This window comes from Impatiens glandulifera, chromosome 5 (genome assembly GCF_907164915.1).
Source record: "Impatiens glandulifera chromosome 5, dImpGla2.1, whole genome shotgun sequence".
NCBI lineage: Eukaryota > Viridiplantae > Streptophyta > Magnoliopsida > Ericales > Balsaminaceae > Impatiens > Impatiens glandulifera.
This window is the reverse complement of record NC_061866.1, coordinates 3724301-3750043: the sequence shown is the minus strand read 5'-3', so window position 1 is coordinate 3750043 and position 25743 is coordinate 3724301. Positions and strand designations below refer to the sequence as shown.

Sequence of the window (25743 nt, the reverse complement as noted above, 5' to 3'; positions counted from 1 at the left end):
AGATGTCGGTTATAATCTTTTTGTTCTTTGATATTTCTTTAGGGAATCATTTTTGTATCATTAGCTTAATTAATTAATAATGATAAGTTTTGACATCTTTAATAAATGTTGACTTCTTATCATAATATTGTGAGACTTCTTGTGCATGTTTTAGCTTTTCTTGTGTTTTATTTGGATTTAAAAGTATATATATAGTTATTTGAATATATATTAGTGGGATGTATATAATGCCATAAAAGTTTCATTTAATATAAAAATTATTTCCTTCATCATGATATTATTTGATTTAACTTGTATTATTAGTTTGGCATAAAAAAATATTTTAGGATTGTAATTTATATTGTTTTGTTAGATGTTTTTTTTCTTTTCAAAAACAACTAATGAATATTTTTTAATCATAAAATATGATAGTAAAAATTGTAAATTGATAATGATTGAAAATGCAAAAGTTGTATTATTCTTTTATATTTTAGTTCGTTTTATAAACAAATTTAGATAGATTTTTGTCTCATTAACTTCAATCATAATTATCACAAATCTAAGACCAAAGTTTAAGTTAGAATACACATTTAATTAGATGTCTAATATCCCTAACAACGATGAAATAGTCTATGCTAAAAAAAATGTGCATTAAATTTTTTATAATTTCATGAAAGACTTGTATCTGGTATAAGTATATGAATAATATTTTTAATGTGATTAATTTAATTTTCGCACTCAAATTATTTTAAATAAGAAGAAATATTTTTTTTTTATAAATGATTGTGGGATAATTTTAGATGAAAAAATTTAATAAATTTCAAAAGAAAAATAATCTTGAGGAATATATCAAACTAAAAGAATGACACCAAAAATTGTATAATTTCATGAGTAGGGGTGTTCAACCAGTATATTAATTGGTTTTGGTTAAATTCGATTTTACTCTTTATTTTATAAACTGGTTAACCGATTGATATTAATATCGATTTTACTGAATTTGTTTCTACCGATTCTGATCGGTTTCCGGTTTAACCGGAAACCGATAATTAATTTTTTTTTTTATAGAATTTCATTATATTTTTATTATAATTATAATTTTACATTATTATAATATTATAAAATGAAACTATTTGAACTTATTTTTAATTTATATTTTTTAAAACAATAATATACAAATTATAATTTAAAATTAATTAATATATATAAATTATTAATTATTATAATATATCTAATATTTAAATATATATATATATATCTAATATAAATTATAAAATATAATTAAATTATTACAGGTGGTTTAACATATAGAAAAATAATTCGAACGGTTTAACCGATAAAAGAAGAGTTAACAGGAAACGCTAAAACGGATTAACCGATAAATCGGTAAAATGAAACCGATAAGTTGTAAATTCAGTTTAGATATCAATTTCCCTTTTTCGACTGGGTGAAACAAATCAATAAATTTTCAAAAACATTGTTCTAAGAAAATAATCTTTATGATTAACCAAACGAGGAGTCAGATTATTATAATGATGACACCTCTACTAAATAAAATAATAAATTGAAACTATAATATAAAAATCAACCATATTTTTATTTATATAATTTAGATTAAAAGATTTAAAAGTCATTTTCAATGAGAAACGTGGGTAATGTTATTTTATTATTACTCTATTGAATTTCAAGTTATTTGTATTACCCATCCTGCCTCATATATAATATGACTGGACTAACCCTTGCATACTTTGGAAAGTCATTTGTTAATTATAGGAGAGTAAAATATAAGGAGGGCAATTCTGAGATTTCAACTGGTCAAACGGCCAACATAATATGACTTATTTTTTCAGGAGTGACAACCGTTCAAGGTCTCATCAGGCGGCAACTATTATAATAATAATAATAATATATTTTCTACCGATAGTACTATCGTCATCAATCGTCATCCATTCCATATGTACTTTATTTTGGATTAAGATTTCCATATAATATATTTTATTTGCTATTATTTTTTTTTATAAAATATATATATTTATTAATTTTATAATATGTGGATGGTTCAAATTGGGATAAAATTTGAATAATATTTTTTCAAAATTTAATATTTGGTTTATCTTATTATTTATCTAACATTTATAATAAAATAAATAAAATATCAATTTACTAATTTAATTACAAATTTCAGATAATTTAAAGATTTTAGTATCAAATTTTAAATAATGAGTAATTAACTATTTTAGTTCGCTAATTAGATAATTAAATTATTGACATTTATATATTATTTGTTTATTTATAAATGCTAAGTAGATAATAAATTGACGGCATTTAAAATTTAAAAATAAAAACTAATTTTATATATTTTTTCTTAATACTAAATTATTTGCGTGATTGAACTAAAAATTTGCATGAGTCAACTATAATTTAAAAAAAAATACTAAATTATTTAATTAGTTTCATAACCAATATATAAAACAAAATAGCTTGTAAATAGTTTCATTTGAGAACAAATAATTATGTTTTTTTTAATACATCAGAAGTTTCTTAACATTATTACAGAAGATTTTTAATACATCAGATATTTTGTTTTATTTTCCTAATAATAAATACATTTGAAAGCAACATGTATAATTATGACCTTATAACCAAAAGATATAACAAAAGAAAATGAAAATAAAGAATAAAAAATAAAAAAGAAGAAGATAAGAGAGAGTGAGAAGATTGGTCTGAAATTTCCAACCTCCTTGAAAAATCAGTATAAATCCCCAATCAAAGTTCTCTTCTTCGAATATACCACCAAAGAATATTCTCTCTCTAAACTACTATTGTATAACTCCAAATTATTAACAAACACAAATCAGACATGGGCGAGGTTTGTCCCAAATCATCTTCCCCATACAAATCATATATATTCCTTACAATCAAAATCATTAATTTTATTTTCCTTCTTTTAATGTTTTTTCAGAAGGTCGGAAAGACAGAGGATTCAAAACCAGCTCCCGCCGGCGACAAGAAGGATGCTCCGGCAGCCACTTCCGTCGTCCTGAAGCTAGACCTCCATTGCGAAGGCTGCGCCAAGAAAGTCAAACGAACCATTTCCAAGAATTTCAAAGGTATTTTGATTTCTAATTTCTAATCCTACCCAAGAATCAAAATCCTTAATTTCACAGAAATCAAGTTTTTTTTTTATTGTTCTTAAATTAAAATGTAAACTGATTATTTAACGGTAATAAGTACAGGCGTCGAGGAGATTAAGGCTGACGTTACAAACAATAAGTTGACCGTTACCGGCAAAGTGGACCCCACCAAGCTCCGACAGACCTTAGAGGAGAAGCTTCACAAGAAGGTCGAACTCATTTCTCCTCTCCAACAAAAGGACACCGGTTCAGATAAAAAACCCGCCGACAAAAAACCGGACGAAAAAAAACCCGAAGAGAAAAAACCCGATGAAAAAAAAACTGAAGAGAAGAAGAAGCCTGAAGAGAATCCCAAAGAGGTATAATATAGATGATAAAAAATGTATAATTAATTAATTAAATAGAGATTAATTATAATTAATATTTTTGTTTTGGTGTGGGCAGGTAACAGTTGTTTTGAAGATGAAGTTGCATTGTGAAGGTTGCATTCACAAAATAAAGAGAGTTATAAAGAAATATTCTGGTAACACATTATTACAAACATTATTTAATCTTCATATTCAAATCACCCAATAATATTCTCAATAATAATGATTTTTCTAATTGTTTAACAGGAGTAAAATCAGTCAATTTTGAAGCAGATAAAGATTTAATAAAAGTGGCTGGAATTATGGACATAAAAGCGCTAGTTCCATACCTAACCGAGAAGTTTAAGCGAACAGTCGAAATTGTTCCGCCCAAAAAAGAATCAACGGGAGAAGTTGTCCCGCCCAAAAAAGATTCAACCGGCGACGAAAAGAAAGTAGAAAAGGTGGACGAAACGAAAGCTGTTAAGGTCGAGGAGGCTAAGGGTGTTGAAGTGAATAAAATGGAACATTACGGTTTTCCTTATTCTACTCATTATACAGTTCCTTCAATGCCTCCTAACCAAGGATTCGTTGATCATGGTTATTATGATACATCATCTTTTAGTAATGGATATTCTTATCCGACTCATGGATATGATCAATATCCTAACCAGATGCATCAAATGCAGTATTTTCATCCAACGAATATGGATAATACGTCGCAAATGTTTAGCGATGAAAACCCTAATGCGAGTTGCTCGATCATGTAAAATGGTATGTTTGTTTTCTTGGGTATTGACAAGATGAGACCAGTTTGAGAGATTTGCTAAAATTGTAAATAGACGAAACTACAAATGTTAAACTATAATAATTTTCATAGGAAAATTAAGAAGATATATATAGGATTTTTATAATTGCATTCATAATTAATTCGTTGTAATGTCCGTTACATTATTTATAATTAATAATATGGTTGGATTGTTTGATTAAAGTTTTATTTCTTTGATTTGTTTAATTAATTGTTTTTAATTTGCCATTCTCCTAATTAATTATTTTTTTGGCTGTGCATTTATCTTTTTATTTTATTTTATTTATTAATGGTTCTAAATTGTCATACAATTTTGATGCATTAATAGACCTTTCACACTGGAATTCGAGACTCGATTATATAAATAAATATATATTATATAGGTCTATTTTTGGAACCATTTTTATATTGGATTGATTTAAAAAATAATTTTTTATATAATTGAAAAAATCTATACAAATTTTTATTTTATTTTATAAAAATACAGTTGTTGGTCATTACAATTTAAAATAATATTATCATTTTAATTAACATATTTATATATTATAATATTCTAAGAATATATATTGTTTTTCTTTTTACATTTTTTTTTAATTACGATCAAAGTTGAGAATGACTAGTCAACATTGTTTTAGAAGGAACGTTGAATGAATTATGAGCCAAATTTTGTAAACAAAATTTTTAATTTATTTGAAAATACATGGAATCTTCTAACAAGTTAATTTGTGATATAATCTGTGGAAATACCAGGGTTTATGGGATCATAATTAAATGCTCAATTCGAGATCTTTAAGATGATAGTTGCATGATATATATGGTTAATTATCCTATCTGAAATTGTTATTTAGAGTTTACCCTTTACTTTAATGGAGTAAACAATTAAATATATAATAATGAAAATGGTTATAACTTGTTTATTAAGGTATGAAAATTATTATGATATTTGTCAAAGGTAGTAGTTTTCCATTTCAGCTTGTTCCCACGTGCATATATATATATATATATATATATACATACATACAGGAATTATGATTCAATCTTCTCGTTAATTTGTTTGACTAATACGAATTTCTTTTTTATATAATTTAGTCTCTAAGTTTTTAAATGGCCATTAAGTGCTTCAAATAGTTAATTAAATTAATAATTATTTACTTAAAACATGAAAAATACTTAAACTATAGGTATATATGATTATCAATAATAATAAAAAAAAACTTTTAGTTTAAAAGATTCATTATCTAGCCGACATGAAAAATAAATCTTGATTAAAAAATTTAATATACATAAACTATTTTAAAAAAAAAATAAAAATAACATAAATTGCGGGCTTTAATTTCATTGAAATAAAAACGTAACGTTAGAGGGTTGTATACTTGTAACATTACTATTATTCAATGAGTGATGCCCGAAACTCTCGATAGCTATTGTTGCGACAAATATGAAGGGACTGAATCGCTGAGTTAATATTTTAGTGGAGTTAGAAAAAGATAGTTGTACTTTTAATCGAGGTACTTTTAGTGATTGCGTAGCCCCGAGAATTGGAGTGCTGGTGACCTAAGTGAATAAAATAAAATTATTTTTATTTTTTAATTCATTAGTTATCACTGGTGAAAAAGTGGTCAAAACCGAGAGTTAAAACTCTCGGTTTTGACCATATAACTCTCGGTAAAGAGACCTTACCGAAGGTTTTAGTAACTCTCGCCATCCCTCGGTAATGACTCTCTTGGGATTTCCACAAAGAGAAAAACCGAGAGTTATATGAAAACTTTCGGATTTTTCTCTTTTGGAAAAACCGAGGGTTTTACAAAGAACTTTCGGTTTTTCTCTTTTTGAAAAACCCGAGGGTTGTACAAATAACTTTCGGTTTTTCTCTGTATGGAAAAACCGAGGGTTTTGCAAACAACTTTCGGTTTTTCTCATTGTGGAAAAACCGAGAGTTTTCATATAACTTTCGGTTTTTCTCTGTGTGGAAAAACCGAGGGTTTTACAAAGAACTTTCGGTTTTTCTCTTTGTGGAAAAACCGAGGGTTTTACAAATAACTTTCGGTTTTTCTCTGTGTGGAAAAACCGAGGGTTTTGCAAACAACTTTCGGGTTTTCTCTTTGTGGAAAAACCGAGAGATATTACAAAACTTTCGGTTTTCCCTTATATGAAAATCGAGAGTTTTCTAATAACTCTCGGTTTTCTCTTCGGTTAAAAACCGAGAGTTTTCCACAAAGAGAAAACCCGAGAGATTTCATTTTTAATTTCGGTTTTTTCATGTAAATTTTTAAAAATGTGCGGATTATTTTGTTCGCAACCAAAACCTGTTCAGCCACCAAACCAATATATCAATGATAAAAGAAATGCAACATACATTAAACGATCACATTAATTGATCATGAACATTACAAAATTCGACACCAAACTAATATTCCGAACAATCTGTTCTAAATTCAACCACTAATGAAAAATGTTTTGAATCGAAACAACCTTAGCTTGTGGGGGGAGGAGGTGGTCCTTGCCTCATATACAATTCTATTCTCTCCATTCTTGCGTTCATCTCTGACTTCTCCCTCTCCATTCTTTCCACAATTTCTTCATTTTTCGCTTTCATTTCATCCATTTTGCGCCTTCTTTCTTCATCCCTCTTCTCCAGTTCCTCCAGCTTGAGCTTCATCATTTGATTCTCTTCTAACAATCGCTCATTGTTTCGCTGTGAACTGTTTCCACTACGACGATCCTCACGAAAGTGTGTGGGCCGGACGCCTGATCCCATTCCGAAGACGACCCCGTGTTTTTGTTGTCCGAACACCCTCTCCGTCAATTCAAAATCAGATATTCCCGGTTCGTTACTAACAACCTCCTCCATCTCAGCCTGCACAATTCAAATAAAATATCATTTATATAATAAAAAAACTAGGCATATTCAATTCACTTACAATTTTCTCTTGCACGTGTTCGTCCGGGACGGGTGTTGGGTTTTCTTGTGTCGGTTTTGGTGTACGGGTCCTCTTGAATACTTCAATTACAGACGGTGGCCGTCCCATTTCAATCGCCTGTTGAAATAAATGATTTATATAATTAATAACAATCTTTATATTAAGTTATTACAAATAATGTACTTACCAACCCGTCTTCAATTTGTGCAAACGGTCTACTTCCCGTTCGATGCGGGAATTTCAGATTCTTCCAATTCTTCATATTTGTAGTACTGTGTCTCTGTATTTGAAATAACAAATGAAGTTAGATTAATTAATATCAACTCTTATTTGAATTATGAAACCGTACCTTAAACGTTTCTGTGAAGAAATGGTTGCGACACACAAACTCCCAATCATCTCGATCGTAGTCCGGTGGAGGATTAGCCAGTACCGCCGCCTCGTCTCCTTTGTGGACGCGGATATAATTTTTGTTCAAATCCGACCGCCATCTATCCCATATCTGATTGGCATGTCCCAACCCCGTCGTTCGAAAAGACTCAATGTCACCATTAGTCGCTTCGAACGGATCCTGAAAAAAATAACATCCAAATGTGAAAAATAATTATTTAATGACGTAATGTATAATCAAGTAATAATTATTAACCTTGATAGCAGTCCACAGTGAATCCAATTGGTCTGCACTTAAAGCCTTCCACTTGAGAAGACGGTGTGAGACGGCTGCGGGGTCCCGGATAATCGACCCCACATGTCTAGACCACCGTGTCCTTCCCACGTCTGTACCGCCTGGCCTCCCATCCTTCTCTCTAAACGTTAGAGGGATCCTCGTCCCCGCTAGCCTCTTAGACAACGCTATATTCTTGTTCTTCCCCCGTCTCTTGCGGGCAGAAGATTCTTCAAAATTATCTAAATCTTAATTAAATATGTCAATCAATTGAAACACTAACTAATTTGTAAACGAAATACCTGTCGATGATGGGTCGGGAGTGGTCCCGTGCTCCTCCTCGTCATCCTGCTCCTCGATAGGCTCCTCAAGACCCTCGTCTTCAGCCTCATCGCTAGGCAGGTTATCAGCGAATGTGCTCTCTATAAACTCCGCGAGGTCATCATCGTCTTCAGTCTCGTATGTTCGGGGAGGCGCAGTAGCTATCGGGACCACAGGAATCGGTGGTTGGTCTCTAGAAGACGATCCTCGTCGCTTTAACGACTCAGATTGGGCAAGTAGGTTTTGGTAACTCTTATCCAATTTCTTGGGTGTCTTCCTCATACTCTTCCAAGTTGTTTTAGGACCTTCAGACATTCTTAATTCACACCATTAATAAAAATGAGTGAATAATTGAAATAAAGTAGTAATAAAAATGAATGTAAAGTTAAAAACATAATTAAATCTACCTAATTAATTAATCTCAACTATATGTTTGTAAACCGCGGTTTTATTTTTGTCACAATCTTCCAACCGGGTCGGGCTGACATATCAGGGGCGTAGAATACTTGTTTTGCTTGACTCGCCAATATATACGGGTCTTGACTTTGGGTTTTCAAAATTCGGTTTACATTTACACTTACGAAGCCATATTTATCCACTTTCACTCCTAGTTCCCCCGAGTATGTATCAAACCACTTACACTTGAATAAAACAACTCGTTTGTGAGAATAGTATTGTAATTCGATTATATCCGTCAAAACTCCGTAGTATGACATAGTTTCAGATCCGTTGTACCCCTCAACAACCACCCCACTATTTTGAGTTGTCAAACCTTCGTCGTGTTTTTCTGTACAGAATTTGAATCCGTTTACTTTACACCAAACATACATAGACGAGTACATACTTGGACCTTCTCCTAAGATCTTGAGGTCTCTTGATATGTCGTTAATTTCTGCTAAATGGGCGACCTATATATGTATCCGAAATGTAGTTGTTAATATGAATAAGAAGAGTTAGGATATATGGTTTGTAATTTACTCACTCGATGCTTGAAATATGCGGCAAACGTTTCTCCACTGGACTCGTTGTTATAATCTCTGCAAATAGATCGAATGCTAATTAGTAACACTCTTTAATGCTAATTAGTAACAGCAACATTGAATCTTACGTGTAAAAAGGTTCTGCTTCGGGACAATTTTTCAAAATGTAAGAATGAGCTGTCACTCGATCGATATAATCCAAGTTGTATACTTTTCCGTTGGATAGGTCTTCCAATGATGCAAATATTGAAATCCCCGAGATTTCAGGTTGTGCATTTTCTTGATCTTGTTCCTCCATATACCTGGCACATAAACTAATACTTTCGTTAACAAGATAGCTCTCGCTTATAGAGGCTTCGGGGTGGTTATTATTCCGCAAATATCTTTTCATTGTACCCATGTAATGTTCAAAGGGATACATCCATCGATACTGAACAGGTCCTCCAAGCAAAGCCTCAAATGACAAGTGAACCGGGAGATGCATCATGATGTCGAAGATTGACGGCGGAAAAATCATTTCAAATTTGCAAAGTGTCAATGTAATATCCATGTACAATTGTTCCAGGTCCTCTTCAATCAACTCTTTGAAGCACAACAACCGAAAGAAACGAGACAAATTTACTAACGCATCATACACATACTCTGGAAGCAATTCACGAGTTGCTAAAGGAATTAGATATTCCAACAAAATGTGACAATCATGACTCTTTAATCCCGAAAGCTTTTTCTCTTCCAAATTTACACAACCCCCGATATTTGAGCAAAACTCATCAGGCAACTTAAGATCTTTCAAGAAGTTACAAAGACGTATTTTATTATCGGATGTCAAAGTGAAAGGCGCTTCTGGATAATGAACAACTCCTTCATCATTTATAGGATGTAACCATGATTTTATGCCTAAGAGTTCTAAGTCTTTACGCGCTTTAGGACCATCCTTAGTCTTCTCTTTCACATTCATTATTGTTCCCAACACGCTATCACAGATATTTTTCTCAATATGCATCACATCCAAATTATGTCTCAATAATAGCGATTTCCAATAAGGTAGACGGAAGAAAATGCTAAGTTTGTTCCAATTGTCTCCCCGCGTTTCATGATATATCTTTGTTCTCTTGCTCATATCCGCACTAAGAATAATGTCTTCTAGGTCTCGTGTTTGCTCATAACTTTCTTGCCCCGTTAACAATCTAGGGGGATCCCTATAATCCGACCATCAAACGACTCTTTATCCTTTCTGTATTTGTGCTTCGGTGGAAGGAAACGTCTATGACCCAAGTAACATTGTTTGGAACCATGAACCAATCGAAGGGATACCGTGTCGTTGTTACAACAAGGACAAGCAAATTTACCTTTCGTACTCCAGCCTGATAAATTCGCGTATGCGGGAAAGTCGTTAATGGTCCACAACAACGCCGCTCGCATGTTAAAGTATTGCGAGGTGTGTGCATCAAACGTTTTCACACCTGTTTGCCACAGTTCATGCAACTCTTCGATCAATGGCTGGAGAAATATGTCAATTGCATCTCCTGGACTCTTTGGACCCGGAATTAACATAGATAAGATGAAATTGCTAGAATCCATACAAGTCGTGGGTGACACATTATAAGGAACGAGAATAACCGGCCAAACACTGTATGATTTTTTCCCATTTGCAAATGGCTGAAACCCATCGCTTGATAAACCCAGTCTTACGTTTCGAGATTCTGAAGCAAAATCTGTATAATTTTCATCAAACGTCTTCCATGTTAAGGAATCAACGGGATGTCTCAACGTATCACTATCAACTCTTCCTTCTTTATGCCATCTCATCATTGGAGCCGTTTTTGAGGACATGTATAGTCTTTGCAGTCTTGGTATTAAAGGGAAATATCTCAACACCTTTTTTGGAATGAATTTCCCGTTTTGCTTCTCCCGAACTGTCCCACTTGTTTGGTCGACTTTCCATCTTAAAAGACCGCAAACTCTGCAAGAATCTTCATTTATGTCGTCCTTCCAAAATAGCATACAGTTGTTCTTACATGCGTCTATCTTGTCATATTTTAGCCCGATATCAGTAATGAATTTTTTACTTTCGTAGTATGAGTTTGGCAATTGAGCGTCAATCGGTAATATGTAGTCTTTAAGCAGACGCAACAACATATCGAACGAAGAATTCGTCCATTGACATACATTTTTTATGTGAAGTAGTTTCAGTAGTGCCGATGATTTCGTTATTCGAGCACCTTCATACAATGGCCGTTTGCAATCATCAAGCAATTTATAAAATCTATGCGCATCTTCGACTGGTTCATCGTTATCCGGGACGTCATTAACATTGGGGAACATATCATTTATAAATTCGTGCTTATAACGTTTTTCGTTGACCTCTTCATTAACTGTATTATTCATCTCCGGTCTCGCATCGTTGAATTCCGGCACGGCATCCTCCGACTGATCATCGTCATCATCATCATCATCATCGAAGTCATCGGCATCTTCATCGACATCGTCATTCACCACTTGAGTAGTACGTCTTTTTTCTCCATGAAAATACCAATACTGATAATGCACATTTATTCCATAAACAATGAGGTGAGTCTTCACTTCGTCTATTTCCATAAACGGCGTGTTCAAGCATTTCACGTAGGGACATTTCACGGTTTGTCGGGATGTATTCCTAACAGCATACTCGAGGAATTTGTCAACGCCTTCCTCGTAATCTGGATGATCTCGACGTAAGGTCATCCAGCTTTTATCGGGTACTTCCATATTTCTAATAAAATGGAACACAACCCTCATTATTATTTACTTATATTTCACTAAATTAATTAGGCTTACATAATGCTAACATAATTTATATCTAATCTATCATTATCCAACCAATAATCAATTTCATCTAACATTATCGAAGCCCAATTCAACCTAAACAAACAATATTTCATTCATATACATTTCAACAATATCTAACATTATCCAAGCCAAATTTCACCTAAACAAACATTAATATGTCATTCATATACATTTCAAACCTAATCTAACATTATTCAAGCCAAATTCCACCTAAACAAACAATATTTCATCCTAACCATTTCAAATCTAATCTAACCTAATTTAACCAATCTAGCACGGCAGTCTTCAATCTTGCCTAATTCAAATAACCAATCATCATTAATCTAACCCATTTTTTAAACTAATCAAACCTAGTCAAACACTATTTCAATCATATATAATTCAAATAATTCAATTCATACCTAAAATCAAATATAATCCTAACAACATAAAAATCCTTAAAAACTGACCTTTTTCAGTAGTTGTGGCGGCGACGGTGGAGGAGGCAGCTGAAGGTGGAATAACCTCGGCGATCTTCAAGAGACAGACGGTCCTAATCCAAAATCAGACAAAATCAAACCATATTATCTAACTTAAATTTGACATAAATCCAAACAAAATATAATCTAACAAACCTAATCTAACAAATCAATATAAAAACCAATTAACCAAACCAAAATCAAACATAAATCAAACCAAAATCAAACCTCAATCAAACGAAAATCAAACCAATCTAAACTAAATCAAACAAAAATCAAACCATAATCCTAAATTAAACAGATTCTAACATAAATCAACTTTAATCCAACAATTCCAAACCAAATCTAACATATATAACATCAATCTAATACTTCAGTAAATCTATCATTCAAACAGATTCAATTAGATTCAATAATAACATTAATAATTCCTAAATCTAACAAATCCTAAAAACTAACCCTAAAATCTAAGGTATATAACACTAATATATATAAATAAACCTCAAATCCAATAACTGACCTTCAATTGTCGGCGGAGGCACGGCTGAGGCGCGGCTGAAAGCGGCGGAGGCGTGGCCGCAGAACTTCAATAGGAGCCGCGGCAGATCTTCAACCGGAGAGGCGGAGAGACGTCTTCGCGGCTTCAACAGGGGCGGCGTCTTGGCGGCGTTGTCTTCTACGGGCGGCGTCGTCTTCTTCAACAGGAGGGAGCGGCGTCGATCGGATCTGTTGGCGGCGCTGGAGAAGAGGAGCGGCTGGAGAGGGAGAAAGCGGAGAAGAAACGGGGAAAAGAGAAAGAGAGGGTTTTTTTTTAATTAAATAAATGGTTACCGAGAGTTATAGCAAAACTCTCGGTTTTTGATTATAATAAAAACCGAGAGTTATATCAAAACTCTCGGTTTTTTATTATAATCAAAAACCGAGAGTTTTCATATAACTCTCGGTTTTTAATGTTCAAATTCCGAGAGTTTTAATATAACTCTCGGTTTTTAATGTTTAAATACATTTTTACAATTAAATTTAAATACACAAAAACGAGAGGCTTTGGTAAATCTTTCGTTTTTTATGCATATTTCCGAAAGTTATATATTTAACTTTCGGAATTAGCACTTGACAAATTGTTAAATTCTTTGGTTTTTCACCTTCTAATGACCTATAACAATATTAATTTACCACATTTGATGTCTTTAAAATATTGCACAATCCATATGATCAAACATTACCTACATTCATAAGATAATCAAACATGAACATTCATATAGACTTCTCTATAATAATCAAACACAATCATAAATATTTGAACATGAAACACAATATTAATTTTTAAAATAGAACACGAAAATGATTATATTAGTTAGAAGTTAAGATTAGTGGGTTAAAAACAAAATAATTGAACAAACTAGGTAGTGTTAAAACCGAAAGTTATAAAATTAACTTTCGGTTTTGATGTGTATTTGCGAAGGTTTTAAATATATCTCTCGGTCTTTTTTGGGAATTGTTAAAACCGAAGGTTTATTTGAAAACCTTCGGTTTTTACCCTTCCCCATACTTAGAAAAAAATCTGATTTTTTTAATGTATGGTCAAAACCGAAGGTTTATTTGAAAACCTTCGGTTTTTACACTTCCGATTTTTTTAATGTAAGGACAAAACCGAAGGTTTATTTGAAAACCTTCGGTTTTTACCCTTCCCCATACTTAGAAAAAAATCTGATTTTTTTAATGTATGGTCAAAACCGAAGGTTTATTTGAAAACCTTCGGTTTTTACCCTTCCCCATACTTAGAAAAAAATCTGATTTTTTTAATGTATGGTCAAAACCGAAGGTTTATTTGAAAACCTTCGGTTTTTACCCTTCCCCATACTTAGAAAAAAATCTGATTTTTTTAATGTATGGTCAAAACCGAAGGTTTATTTGAAAACCTTCGGTTTTTACCCTTCCCCATACTTAGAAAAAAATCTGATTTTTTTAATGTAAGGTCAAAACCGAAGGTTTATTTGAAAACCTTCGGTTTTTACCCTTCCCCATACTTAGAAAAAAATATGATTTTTTTAATGTAAGGTCAAAACCGAAGGTTTATTTGAAAACCTTCGGTTTTTACCCTTCCCCATACTTAGAAAAAAATCTGATTTTTTTAATGTATGGTCAAAACCGAAGGCTTATTTGAAAACCTTCGGTTTTTACCTCAATATTTTAAAAAAAAATTGGTCAAAACCGAAGGTTTTCAAATAAACCCTCGGTTTTGGCGATGTGGTTTTTTTTTAAAAAAAGGTGAAAAGTCAACAAAACATAATTATTTAAAACATATTAAACCAAACCAAACAAACATAATAACAATAATTCATAAATATTAAAACATAACGCATAAAATTAAATATTAATTGTCATAAACCCATAATAAATCCATAATAAATCTACAAATTAATTATTAGATGGGGTGGAAGGAGGGGGTGGTTGATTCAGTCGACTCCTCAACAAGACAAGTTCCTGTTCGAGATTCTCTAATCTCTGAGACATTTCGGCCCGGTCCGCTTTGATTTCACTGAGCAAACGACCTCTTTCGGCATCCCTTAATCGGATTTGTTCCATTTCCAGCGTCATCTTTATGACCTCTTCCTCACGTGCCGCAATTTCTGATTGTGTTATCAGATTCTGGTAACACGGATGCAGTTTCTCCGGTGTTTGCCGAAGTCTCTTCCATGTCGAATCACCCATATCCTAAATGCATTTCAGATATATATATGTATATATATATTAATCAAACAAAATAACGTAAACTAACATAAATCTAGATCTATAATATATATATATATATATATATATAAACTTAAGAAATCTAAATCTTACAATAAACAAATCAAAAAAACCAAATCAAACAAATTACCTGAAGAGAGGAGAAGAACCCGCGGCTTGGAGGAGGCAGGCGGCGGCGGCGGAAGAGAGAGAAAGGAGAAATGAGTGGAATGAAAAAGAGAAGGGTTAGGGTTTGTATTTATAGAGGTTTATGCCGAAGGTTTCAATAAAACTTTCGGTTTTGATATTATTCAAAACCGATGGTTTATTAAAGACCCTTCGGAAAAAACCATAACCAAATTTATAATGAGCAAAACCGAAGGTTCTTTGTAAAACTTTCGGAAATGAAATTTTCAAAAAAGGCAAAACCGAAGGTTCTTTGAATAACCTTCGCAATTAAAAAACCCGGGATTTCAAAACCGAAGGTTTTTACAAAAACCTTCGCAATTAACCCACATCCAACACTTAGAATTTTTTTGAGTTTTTTGGGAGGGTAAAAACCGAAAGTTCTTTGTAGAACTTTCGGTAATAATTAATAAACCCGAAGGTTTTACACCCCTCTCAGAATCTATTTTTAATCCCGAAGGATTTGTTCCTCTCGGGAGTATTTAGGAGAGGTTTACAAAACCTTCGGGAAAAACCGTCGGTAAAGGTCCTTTTTTTACTAGTGTATATTTTATTAAATAAATATAATATGTTTGTCTTGATTTAAACTTAACTTAATTAATTAAATTTTATGTTATATATATATATATATATATATATATATATATAGACCTAGAAATTAAACATATTAGAGTTTTTATTTATTATTTATCTGATGGGTGCATTTGGGAGGGGCCGGGTGACCCTAGCTAGGGTCTTGACGGACGTCTTGCTGGCCTTATTCTAGGGCTGACTCTCTCCAAGATTTTTGTGCATGTTAATCGATCGGTTGATATTCATGGTCTTCTATCTCTATTCTCTTTTAATTAATTGTCTTTTAATACTTTAATATTTCTTATTTATATTTTGTTTTGATGTGATTCAACTATTCTCATTTTATAATATTTAAAATAAAAATAAAAATGTTATTATGTAAACAAGATTGACCACTTACATATCCATCTTCAATCCCCCGGCCTTTCTGTTAATCAAAAGTTGTATCTTCTTATTACAATTTACATTAAATATTAAATAGATGTTAGGTACATTTTTTTTAAAAAATAAATAAATTTATTTATTATATTTATCTTAAAAAAATTGATGTACCAACCACTTATGTATGTGACATGTCCTAATCAACGTCTTTCTTTTAACATCTACATACTCTTGAATTCATTATATTTATAAAGGTTGCGGCAAGAGCCCATTAAAATTTGCTCACTTTTAATTGATAAGATTTAATTAGTTAAATAATATAAATTAACAACAATAAATAGTTGATAATAAAAAAAATAAAAATAAAATCAATTAGCAACAAAATAAAAATGGTAAAGTAATGTTGGATTAATGCAAGTTTATTGATTATGCATATGAAGTTTTTATATTTAATTAAAACTATTATTATTTTTAAATGATTAACATAAAAGAGATTAATGTATTGAAAAAAACAATTAATTACGTTTAATTGTCAGGTTATTAAAAAATTGTTATTTATTTCTTTGTCATCGGTTAATATGTTATCTTCAATGTGATTGTGGTGATATTGTGACAAAACTATTAGAAATTGGAAGAAATATGGGTATGGTTAAATAGTTTTTCAATTCACGGTGTTTTATAACACATATCTTAAAGAAAAATAATTAAATACTTAAGTCTAGAACACAGTTTTACCATAAGTTTTAATCAAAGTAATAACAGTGTAACATTAATAAAATAAAGAAAAGAAAAGAAAAGAAAAGAGAAGAGAGTATTAAATAAAAACAATAAATGAATATCAAAATTATTAAAACCATTGTTGCATTAATAAAATAAAATAAAATAAAATAAATGCCTAACTATACACATGAATGGATGAACGTATCCTCATTTAATTTTATACATAGAGAGGTGCATTACTTAATTATAATTTATTATTATTATTAAAATTCATAACATATGATGGATTTTTTTAGATGAAATCTATATATATATAATGATGCTTAATTTTTAAAGTGTCCGGATTGCCGGGTCGAGAGCTGTGGTTAATTTGGATACTTGGGTCGGATTGTGGGTTGATCCGCCTTTAAATTTAAAACGGTTAAAAATAAAATTAAAAATGCTAGAGGTGTATTTCAAACTTGCAACCTAACAAAACAAGTACAACTCTTTAACCAACTAGGCTACAATGACTTTATATTTTAAATTCAACACCAAATTTGATAAACGCGGGACGTTTTAATATTAATATAAGTTCAACTTTTTAACTAATTAATCTATATATATATAATGATTCTTAATTTTTAAAGTGTCCGGATTGCCGGGTCGAGAGCTGTGGTTAATTTGGATACTTGGGTCGGATTGTGGGTTGACCCGTTTTTAAATTTAAAACGGTTAAAAATAAAATTAAAAATGCTAGTAGTATGTTTTGAAATTGCAACCTAACAAAAAAAGTACAACTCTTTAACCAACTAGGCTACAAAGACTTTATATTTTAAATTCAACATCAAATTTGATAAACGCGGGACGTTTTAATATTAATATAAGTTCAACTTTTTAACTAACTAATCTATATATATATATATATATATAATGATGCTTAATTTTTAAAGTGTCCGGATTGCCGGGTCGAGAGTTGTGGTTAATTTGGATACTTGGGTCGGATTGTGGGTTGACCCGTTTTTAAATTTAAAACGGTTAAAAATAAAATTAAAAATGCTAAAGGTATGTTTCGAACTTGCAACCTAACAAAACAAGTACAACTCTTTAACCAACTAGGCTACAAAGACTTTATATTTTAAATTCAACACCAAATTTGATAAACGCGAGACGTTTTAATATTAATATAAGTTCAACTTTTTAACTAACTAATCTATATATATATAATGATGCTTAATTTTTAAAGTGTCCGGATTGCCGGGTCGAGAGCTGTTGTTAATTTGGATACTTGGGTCGGATTGTGGGTTGACCCGTTTTTAAATTTAAAACGGTTAAAAATAAAATTAAAAATGCTAGAGGTATGTTTCGAACTTGCAACCTAACAAAACAAGTACAACTTTTTAACCAACTAAGCTATAAAGACTTTATATTTTAAATTCAACATCAAATTTGATAAACGCGGGACGTTTTAATATTAATATAAGTTCAACTTTTTAACTAACTAATCTATATATATATAATGATGCTTAATTTTTAAAGTGTCCGGATTGCCGGGTCGAGAGCTGTGGTTAATTTGGATACTTGGGTCGGATTGTGGGTTGACCCGTTTTTAAATTTAAAACGGTTAAAAATAAAATTAAAAATGCTAGAGGTATGTTTTGAACTTGCAACCTAACAAAACAAGTACAACTCTTTAACCAACTAGGCTACAAAGACTTTATGTTTTAAATTCAACACCAAATTTGATAAACGCGGGACGTTTTAATATTAATATAAGTTCAACTTTTTAACTAACTAATCTATATATATATATAATGATGCTTAATTTTTAAAGTGTCCGGATTGCCGGGTCGAGAGCTGTGGTTAATTTGGATACTTGGGTCGGATTGTGGGTTGACCCGTTTTTAAATTTAAAACGGTTAAAAATAAAATTAAAAATGCTAGAGGTATGTTTCGAACTTGCAACCTAACAAAACAAGTACAACTCTTTAACCAACTAGGCTACAAAGACTTTATATTTTAAATTCAACACCAAATTTGATAAACGCGGGACGTTTTAATATTAATATAAGTTCAACTTTTTAACTAATTAATCTATATATATATAATGATTCTTAATTTTTAAAGTGTCCGGATTGCCGGGTCGAGAGCTGTGGTTAATTTGGATACTTGGGTCGGATTGTGGGTTGACCCGTTTTTAAATTTAAAACGGTTAAAAATAAAATTAAAAATGCTAGTAGTATGTTTTGAAATTGCAACCTAACAAAAAAAGTACAACTCTTTAACCAACTAGGCTACAAAGACTTTATATTTTAAATTCAACATCAAATTTGATAAACGCGGGACGTTTTAATATTAATATAAGTTCAACTTTTTAACTAACTAATCTATATATATATATATATATATATATATAATGATGCTTAATTTTTAAAGTGTCCGGATTGCCGGGTCGAGAGTTGTGGTTAATTTGGATACTTGGGTCGGATTGTGGGTTGACCCGTTTTTAAATTTAAAACGGTTAAAAATAAAATTAAAAATGCTAGAGGTATGTTTCGAACTTGCAACCTAACAAAACAAGTACAACTCTTTAACCAACTAGGTTACAAAGACTTTATATTTTAAATTCAACACCAAATTTGATAAACGCGGGACGTTTTAATATTAATATAAGTTCAACTTTTTAACTAACTAATCTATATATATATAATGATGCTTAATTTTTAAAGTGTCCGGATTGCCGGGTCGAGAGCTGTGGTTAATTTGGATACTTGGGTCGGATTGTGGGTTGACCCGTTTTTAAATTTAAAACGGTTAAAAATAAAATTAAAAATGCTAGAGGTATGTTTCGAACTTGCAACCTAACAAAACAAGTACAACTTTTTAACCAACTAAGCTATAAAGACTTTATATTTTAAATTCAACACCAAATTTGATAAACGCGGGACGTTTTAATATTAATATAAGTTCAACTCTTTAACTAACTAATATATAATGATGTTGAGTAAATGGATAATTGGGTCGGATTGTGGGTTGACTCACCCATAAACTTAAAACGGTTAAAAATAAAATAAAAAATGTTATCCGTAATTTTTTTTCACTGTTTTTATATTATTATTCGTGCAAATGCACGGGCTAAATAATAGTTAAAAATAGTAACATTTATAAATTGAAACATCTAATTAAAATTTATGAGTATAAAATTATTAAAAACATACTATAACATTGAAATAATTCTAAAAAGGCAACAATTCACTTTTACTGAAAAAATGAGCAGGTATAATTTTTTTTTTTTTACTGTAATGAACATTAAAAAAATACTATATATCAATTCATTTTGATTTAAATTAGAGACTAAAAATATTAGTTACAACATATGATTATCTTATTTTAATTTTTAATTCTATTCCTCTTTTTTTTTCACCTATAAATAATTTTACTTTATCTTAATTTTTTAAAGTAAACCTAGTTGTATAAATAATTTCACTTTATCTTAATTTTTTTAAGTAAACCTAGTTGTTTTCGAAGAAGGTGACAAGATAATATATAATTTAGGTATTAATTAACTTTTAAGTTTTACTTAAAATGTACACTCACAATATTAGTAATTATCAATTAATTTTTACTTAGATTAGATGATGAAAATATATTTATAGTATACTGTAGAGTTGGGTAATGAGTTGGATCAACACGAACCAACACGATATTAGTATGGAACGATACAATATAATATTAACTCACTCGGGTCGTGAGTTAGACAAAACACAAACACGAGATGATACGATCACGACACGATTATGGGCTTATACAATTGTAACACGGTCACGAGTCGATACGGACACAACACGAGTATAGACACGAGCACGAGTATACACACGAAACGACATAAACACAATTAATCATAAGACCTAAGCTACTCAACTTACGATTAACATTTTCTCTAAATCAACATTGAGTATGTAAAAGAACAATACATGGAATTGGAGGCATTAAAATCTTGCGAGCATAAGCATGAAATCATAAAAGGAAGGAATTCTTTCTCGGTATATTTCTCGGTGGCTGGAGCCTACAATCTTAGTTTGGCGGGGTATTATGGTTATTTATTATATATAAATATTATTATTTAACAGTTAACATCATTGTTCGTATTGTTTTTTTACAGACTTTATTATACGAAAATAAAGTTGGGAACTCCTCCAATAGTGTTCAACGTTATCATCGACACCGGGAGTGACGATTTATGGATTACATGTAGTCCTTGTGTCGGATGCCCTGAGTCCTCTCAATTAGGTGTAAGTGGTTCATTGTTTAGGTAATCTCTTAGACCTTTTCTTTTCTTCTTTTGATATTGTTTTTTAATGTGTAGGTTGAACTTCAACAATGTGATTATGCTAGTTCAAATTCTGGTCGTGAGTTGAACACGACACAAGCACGGTACGACACGATCACGGTACGACACGATCACGACACGATTATGATTTTATACGATCGTAACACGGTCACGAGTCGACACAGACACAACAAGAGTAAAAACATGACACGAGCACGTGTATACACACGAAATGACATACACACAGTTAATCAAATATATATAAAGAGTAAAAAGTAAAGAGTAAAGAGTAGAGGGAAAAATGCATGAAATGATGTAAAATAAGTGAATATTTATTTTATAATAAGAACTTCTTTGTCTCTAGTCTTTACCAATTTATAATCTATGACAACTGTTGTGTTCAATCTCGAGAAAGCCTTTCGACGCATAACATGGAGTTGGAGGCATTAAAATCTCGAGAGCATAAGCGTGAAATCATAAAAGGAATGAATACTATCCAGTGAATTTCTCGGTGCTGGAGCCTGATCTTAGTTTGGAAGGGTGTTATGATTAGTTATTAAATATTATGTATAAATATTATTATTTAATGTTTGTATGGTTCTTTTACAGACTTTATTGTACGAAAATAAAGTTGGGAACTCCTCCAAGAGAGTTCAACGTTATCATCAACACAGGGAGTGACGATTTATGGATTACATGTGGTCCTTGTGTCGGATGTCCTAAGTCCTCTCATTTAGGTGTAAGTGGTTTATTATTTAGGTAATCTCTTAGACTTTTTCTTTTCTTTTTTTGATATTGTTTTTTTTATGTGTAGGTTGAACTTCAACGATTCAATTGTGCTAGTTCAAATTCTGGTCGTGAGTTGGACACGACACAAGCACGACACGACACAATCACGACAAGATTGTGTGTTTATATGATCGTACACCCGTCTAAACCCTAAACCCACAAAAGGACGCCGATTCAGATAACAAACCCGCCGACTAAAAAACCGGATGAAAAAAAAAACTGAAGAGAAGAAGCCTCCGAAAGCCAAAGAGGTATTATTAATATTTAATAATATATATAGATGGCTTACAAATGTATAATTAATTAGTTAAATAGAGATTAATTTTTATTATTAATTTTTTTTTAAGAATATAGTTGTTTTGAAGATGAAGTTACATTGTAAAGGTTGTATAAACAAAATAAAGAGAGTTGTAAAGAAATATTTTGGTATCCGAATATTGAAAGAGTGAGCCAATTTTAGTTTTCTTTTGATATAGAAAGCTAGCATTACTCTGTTATCCACTTGTTATCCGAATAACCCAACTCTTTTAAACAATTTTTTTGATTTATTTGAAAAAACATGAAATCTGCTAACCCGTTAAATTGTGGAAAAGTCAGGATATATGGGATTATAATTCAACATTGGTTAATTCTATATCTAAAAATTGTTATTTAGAGTTTATCCTTTAGTTTAATAGAGTGAACAATTAAATATATGATACTAAATAAATAATGAACATGGTTACTTGTATATTTAGGTAAAAAATTGTTATGATATTTTTCAAAGGGTAGTAGTTTTTCATTTTGCTTGCGCAAATTTATATAGGAATTGTTTGACTAATATGATGTGCATAAATTTCTTTAATCGATATTTTATATAATTTAGTCTCTATGTTTTTAAATGGCCATTTAAGAGCTTCAAATAGTTAATTAAATTAACAATTATCTATTTATTTACTTATAACATGAAAAATACTAAATGATTAATTTTATGAGAGTGCACTTCAAGTGAAATCTTAACTAAGAGCTTAAAAATCTTAAGTATGATTGTTAAAAATAAAAAATAAGTTTCTAATTTAAAAGATTATCAATGTAGCTATTATGAAAAACAAATGGTGGGCTTTCATTTCATTTAAACTAAAGCATAGGAAGGAAGAATCAACATCTCATCTGTATTTCGAGTCTTTTTATAGCACGACTATATTGACTATATTGAGTAAGTGATGTTGAGTCTCCAGATATTTATTGTGAAGTTTGAATTGAAACTACAAATATGGCGGAATTAAATTGTTGAGTTAATATTTCAATGGAGTTAGAAAGATAATATGTTTTTTTTGTTAGTAGTTGTGTTTGTCCAATGCTTCCATTAATATTATATTATTATAACGTTATATAAAAAATTCATTCTGAAAAGTCTATAAACCGGTTTGAGAGCTTATTATACCTTTGGAAGATTTTCTTGCATTTTAATTCATTGGTATTCTTGATCTCCTATCTTTAATATTGTCTTTTAATCTTTTATTTTTTTTAATATCATATTTTGTTTCTATATGTTTAAAAAAAATCTATTTTATAATATTTAATGAACATTGCATCAAGAAAAAAAAGAGGTGTTATTATTTATTATGTAAACAAGATTAACCATTTGCATATCCATTTTCAATCCCAACTATGATTACAAGTTTACAATTTACATTAATTAATAGATATAAGGTACTCTCTTTTTTTTTTTTAACCAAAGCTGATTTATTATATTTATTTAAAAATTGATGTACAACTAATCAAGTCTTTCTTAATTAATTATAATTGCAAGGGTTGCGCAAGAACCCATTAAATTTGTATCACTTTCAATTTTAAAAAAAATCCACTAGCAACAAAAAAAGAAGGTAATTAATGTTGGATTAATGCAAGTTAATATTAATTATGCAGTGCAGTTTTTATATTTAATTAACACTATTATTATTTTAAATAATTAACATAAAGAAATTAATATCCTTCAATGAAAATTTACTATTAAAAAATTACATGGATTGAAAAAAATAGATATAAAAATTGGATAAGAAATTAATTACATTACTTAACTTGTGAGTTTATTAATATATATATATATATATATATATATATATATATATATATATATATATATATATATATATATTCATAAATTAATCAATAACATTCCATCCGCAAATTAAAGAAATTGAAATAAACATGGTATGGTTAAATAATTTTAATTCATTATATATATAAATGCGATTTTTTATATTCTTATAAACAGATCTTAAAGAAAAATAATTAAATACAAATTAATTCCCTGAACACAATTTTACCACAAGTTTAATAAAAGAAAAAACAGTGTAACATTAATAAAAAAAAGAATATTAAATAAAAACAATAAATGAATATCAAAATTATTAAAACCATTATTACATTAAAAAAAATCAAAATAAATGCCTAACTAGACACATGAATGAATGAATATCCTGATTTAATTTTGTTTATAGAGTTGTATTACTTAATTATAATTTCATTTTTTATTATTAAATTTGTGTCATAAAATATGAGTAAGTATAATTTTTTTTACTGAAATTGGACATTGAAATTATTAATTATAGCATATGTCATCATCTTCCATTTTTTTTAAGTAAATCCGTTAGTTAGTGTGTTTTGAGGGAGGGATAAAAGTTTGAGGTATTAATTCTCTTTTATTGAAAATAGGCACTAAAAATATAAAGTTATAACATATGGTCATCTTATTCCTCTTCCTTTTTTATTCTTTTTTTTAGTCTCACTTATTATGAATATATCAATTAACTTTTACTTAAAATGGAAACTAAAAAATATTGATAAATATCATTTCACTTCTATTTAAATTGGACATGAAAATATATTTATAGCATTTGGAATCTTACTTTTAATTTTAACACTCTTCTTCTCTCTTTTCTTCTTTTTCTCCTCTTTTTATTTTACTCTTTTTTTTTAATGCATGGCCGAAAATTTAAAGCCTATGAATTTTCAACTAAATTAATATGTTGTTCAATTTCAAATTTATATATTTCTATATAAGAGTGTAAATGGTTCACTTTGATTCGAATTATAATGTATAATTAAATAATTTGTGTCAATTTTTTAAATCTGAAAATTATATATATGACATTCTTCAACAAAATTGAATTTTATCGGTTTAAGTAAATTTAAATAGAAGATTTTTTTATACTAAAATGGGACAATTCTAATTTCAATAACCCAATTCAAAATTAACCTTTTAGTAATTATTTACATTTAAACAAATAGTAATGGAGTGTTCAATTTTGTCTTGGAACAAATTAATCATTATATTTAAGAAATCATTAACTAAATTTTAATAATAATAAGTTGATAAATAGTTTATATATAGGAGAACTAAATAATTAGATCAATTCATAAAAAAAAAAAAACGCGAGTCCATTTTGGATTGATCGGCTAAGTTACTTTTGATCACATTTAATGAGTGATCTTTGGGTCTCTAATTATTATAGATCTTTTCAAACTTTAGGAACTCATTATACCTTTAAACTATAATTTGATTTATAAAGTGACACAAAACTTCTCTCTTGAAAAGACTCCATGAATGTTGAGGATATTTAAAGAGTCTTAGC

At 30.1% G+C, this 25743-nt stretch overlaps 1 protein-coding gene across 1 annotated transcript; it reads left to right on the top strand.

The window, feature by feature from the left end:
* The first annotated feature begins 2731 nt into the window (after positions 1-2731).
* LOC124938624 (heavy metal-associated isoprenylated plant protein 6-like) lies at positions 2732-4455 on the top strand. The gene is made up of 5 exons (XM_047479096.1): positions 2732-2845; positions 2939-3086; positions 3213-3469; positions 3555-3633; positions 3725-4455. The coding sequence occupies exons 1-5, from the start codon at positions 2837-2839 to the stop codon at positions 4225-4227; spliced, it is 996 nt and encodes a 331-aa protein (XP_047335052.1). The 5' UTR covers positions 2732-2836; the 3' UTR covers positions 4228-4455.
* The last annotated feature ends 21288 nt before the right edge of the window (positions 4456-25743 follow it).

Bases quoted from the DNA above. Each gene is read 5' to 3' on its own strand.
- LOC124938624 (XM_047479096.1), top strand. The intron at 3,087-3,212 runs GTATTTTGATTT...TAATAAGTACAG, and splicing joins CATTTCCAAGAATTTCAAAG to GCGTCGAGGAGATTAAGGCT. The intron at 3,470-3,554 runs GTATAATATAGA...TGGTGTGGGCAG, and splicing joins CTGAAGAGAATCCCAAAGAG to GTAACAGTTGTTTTGAAGAT.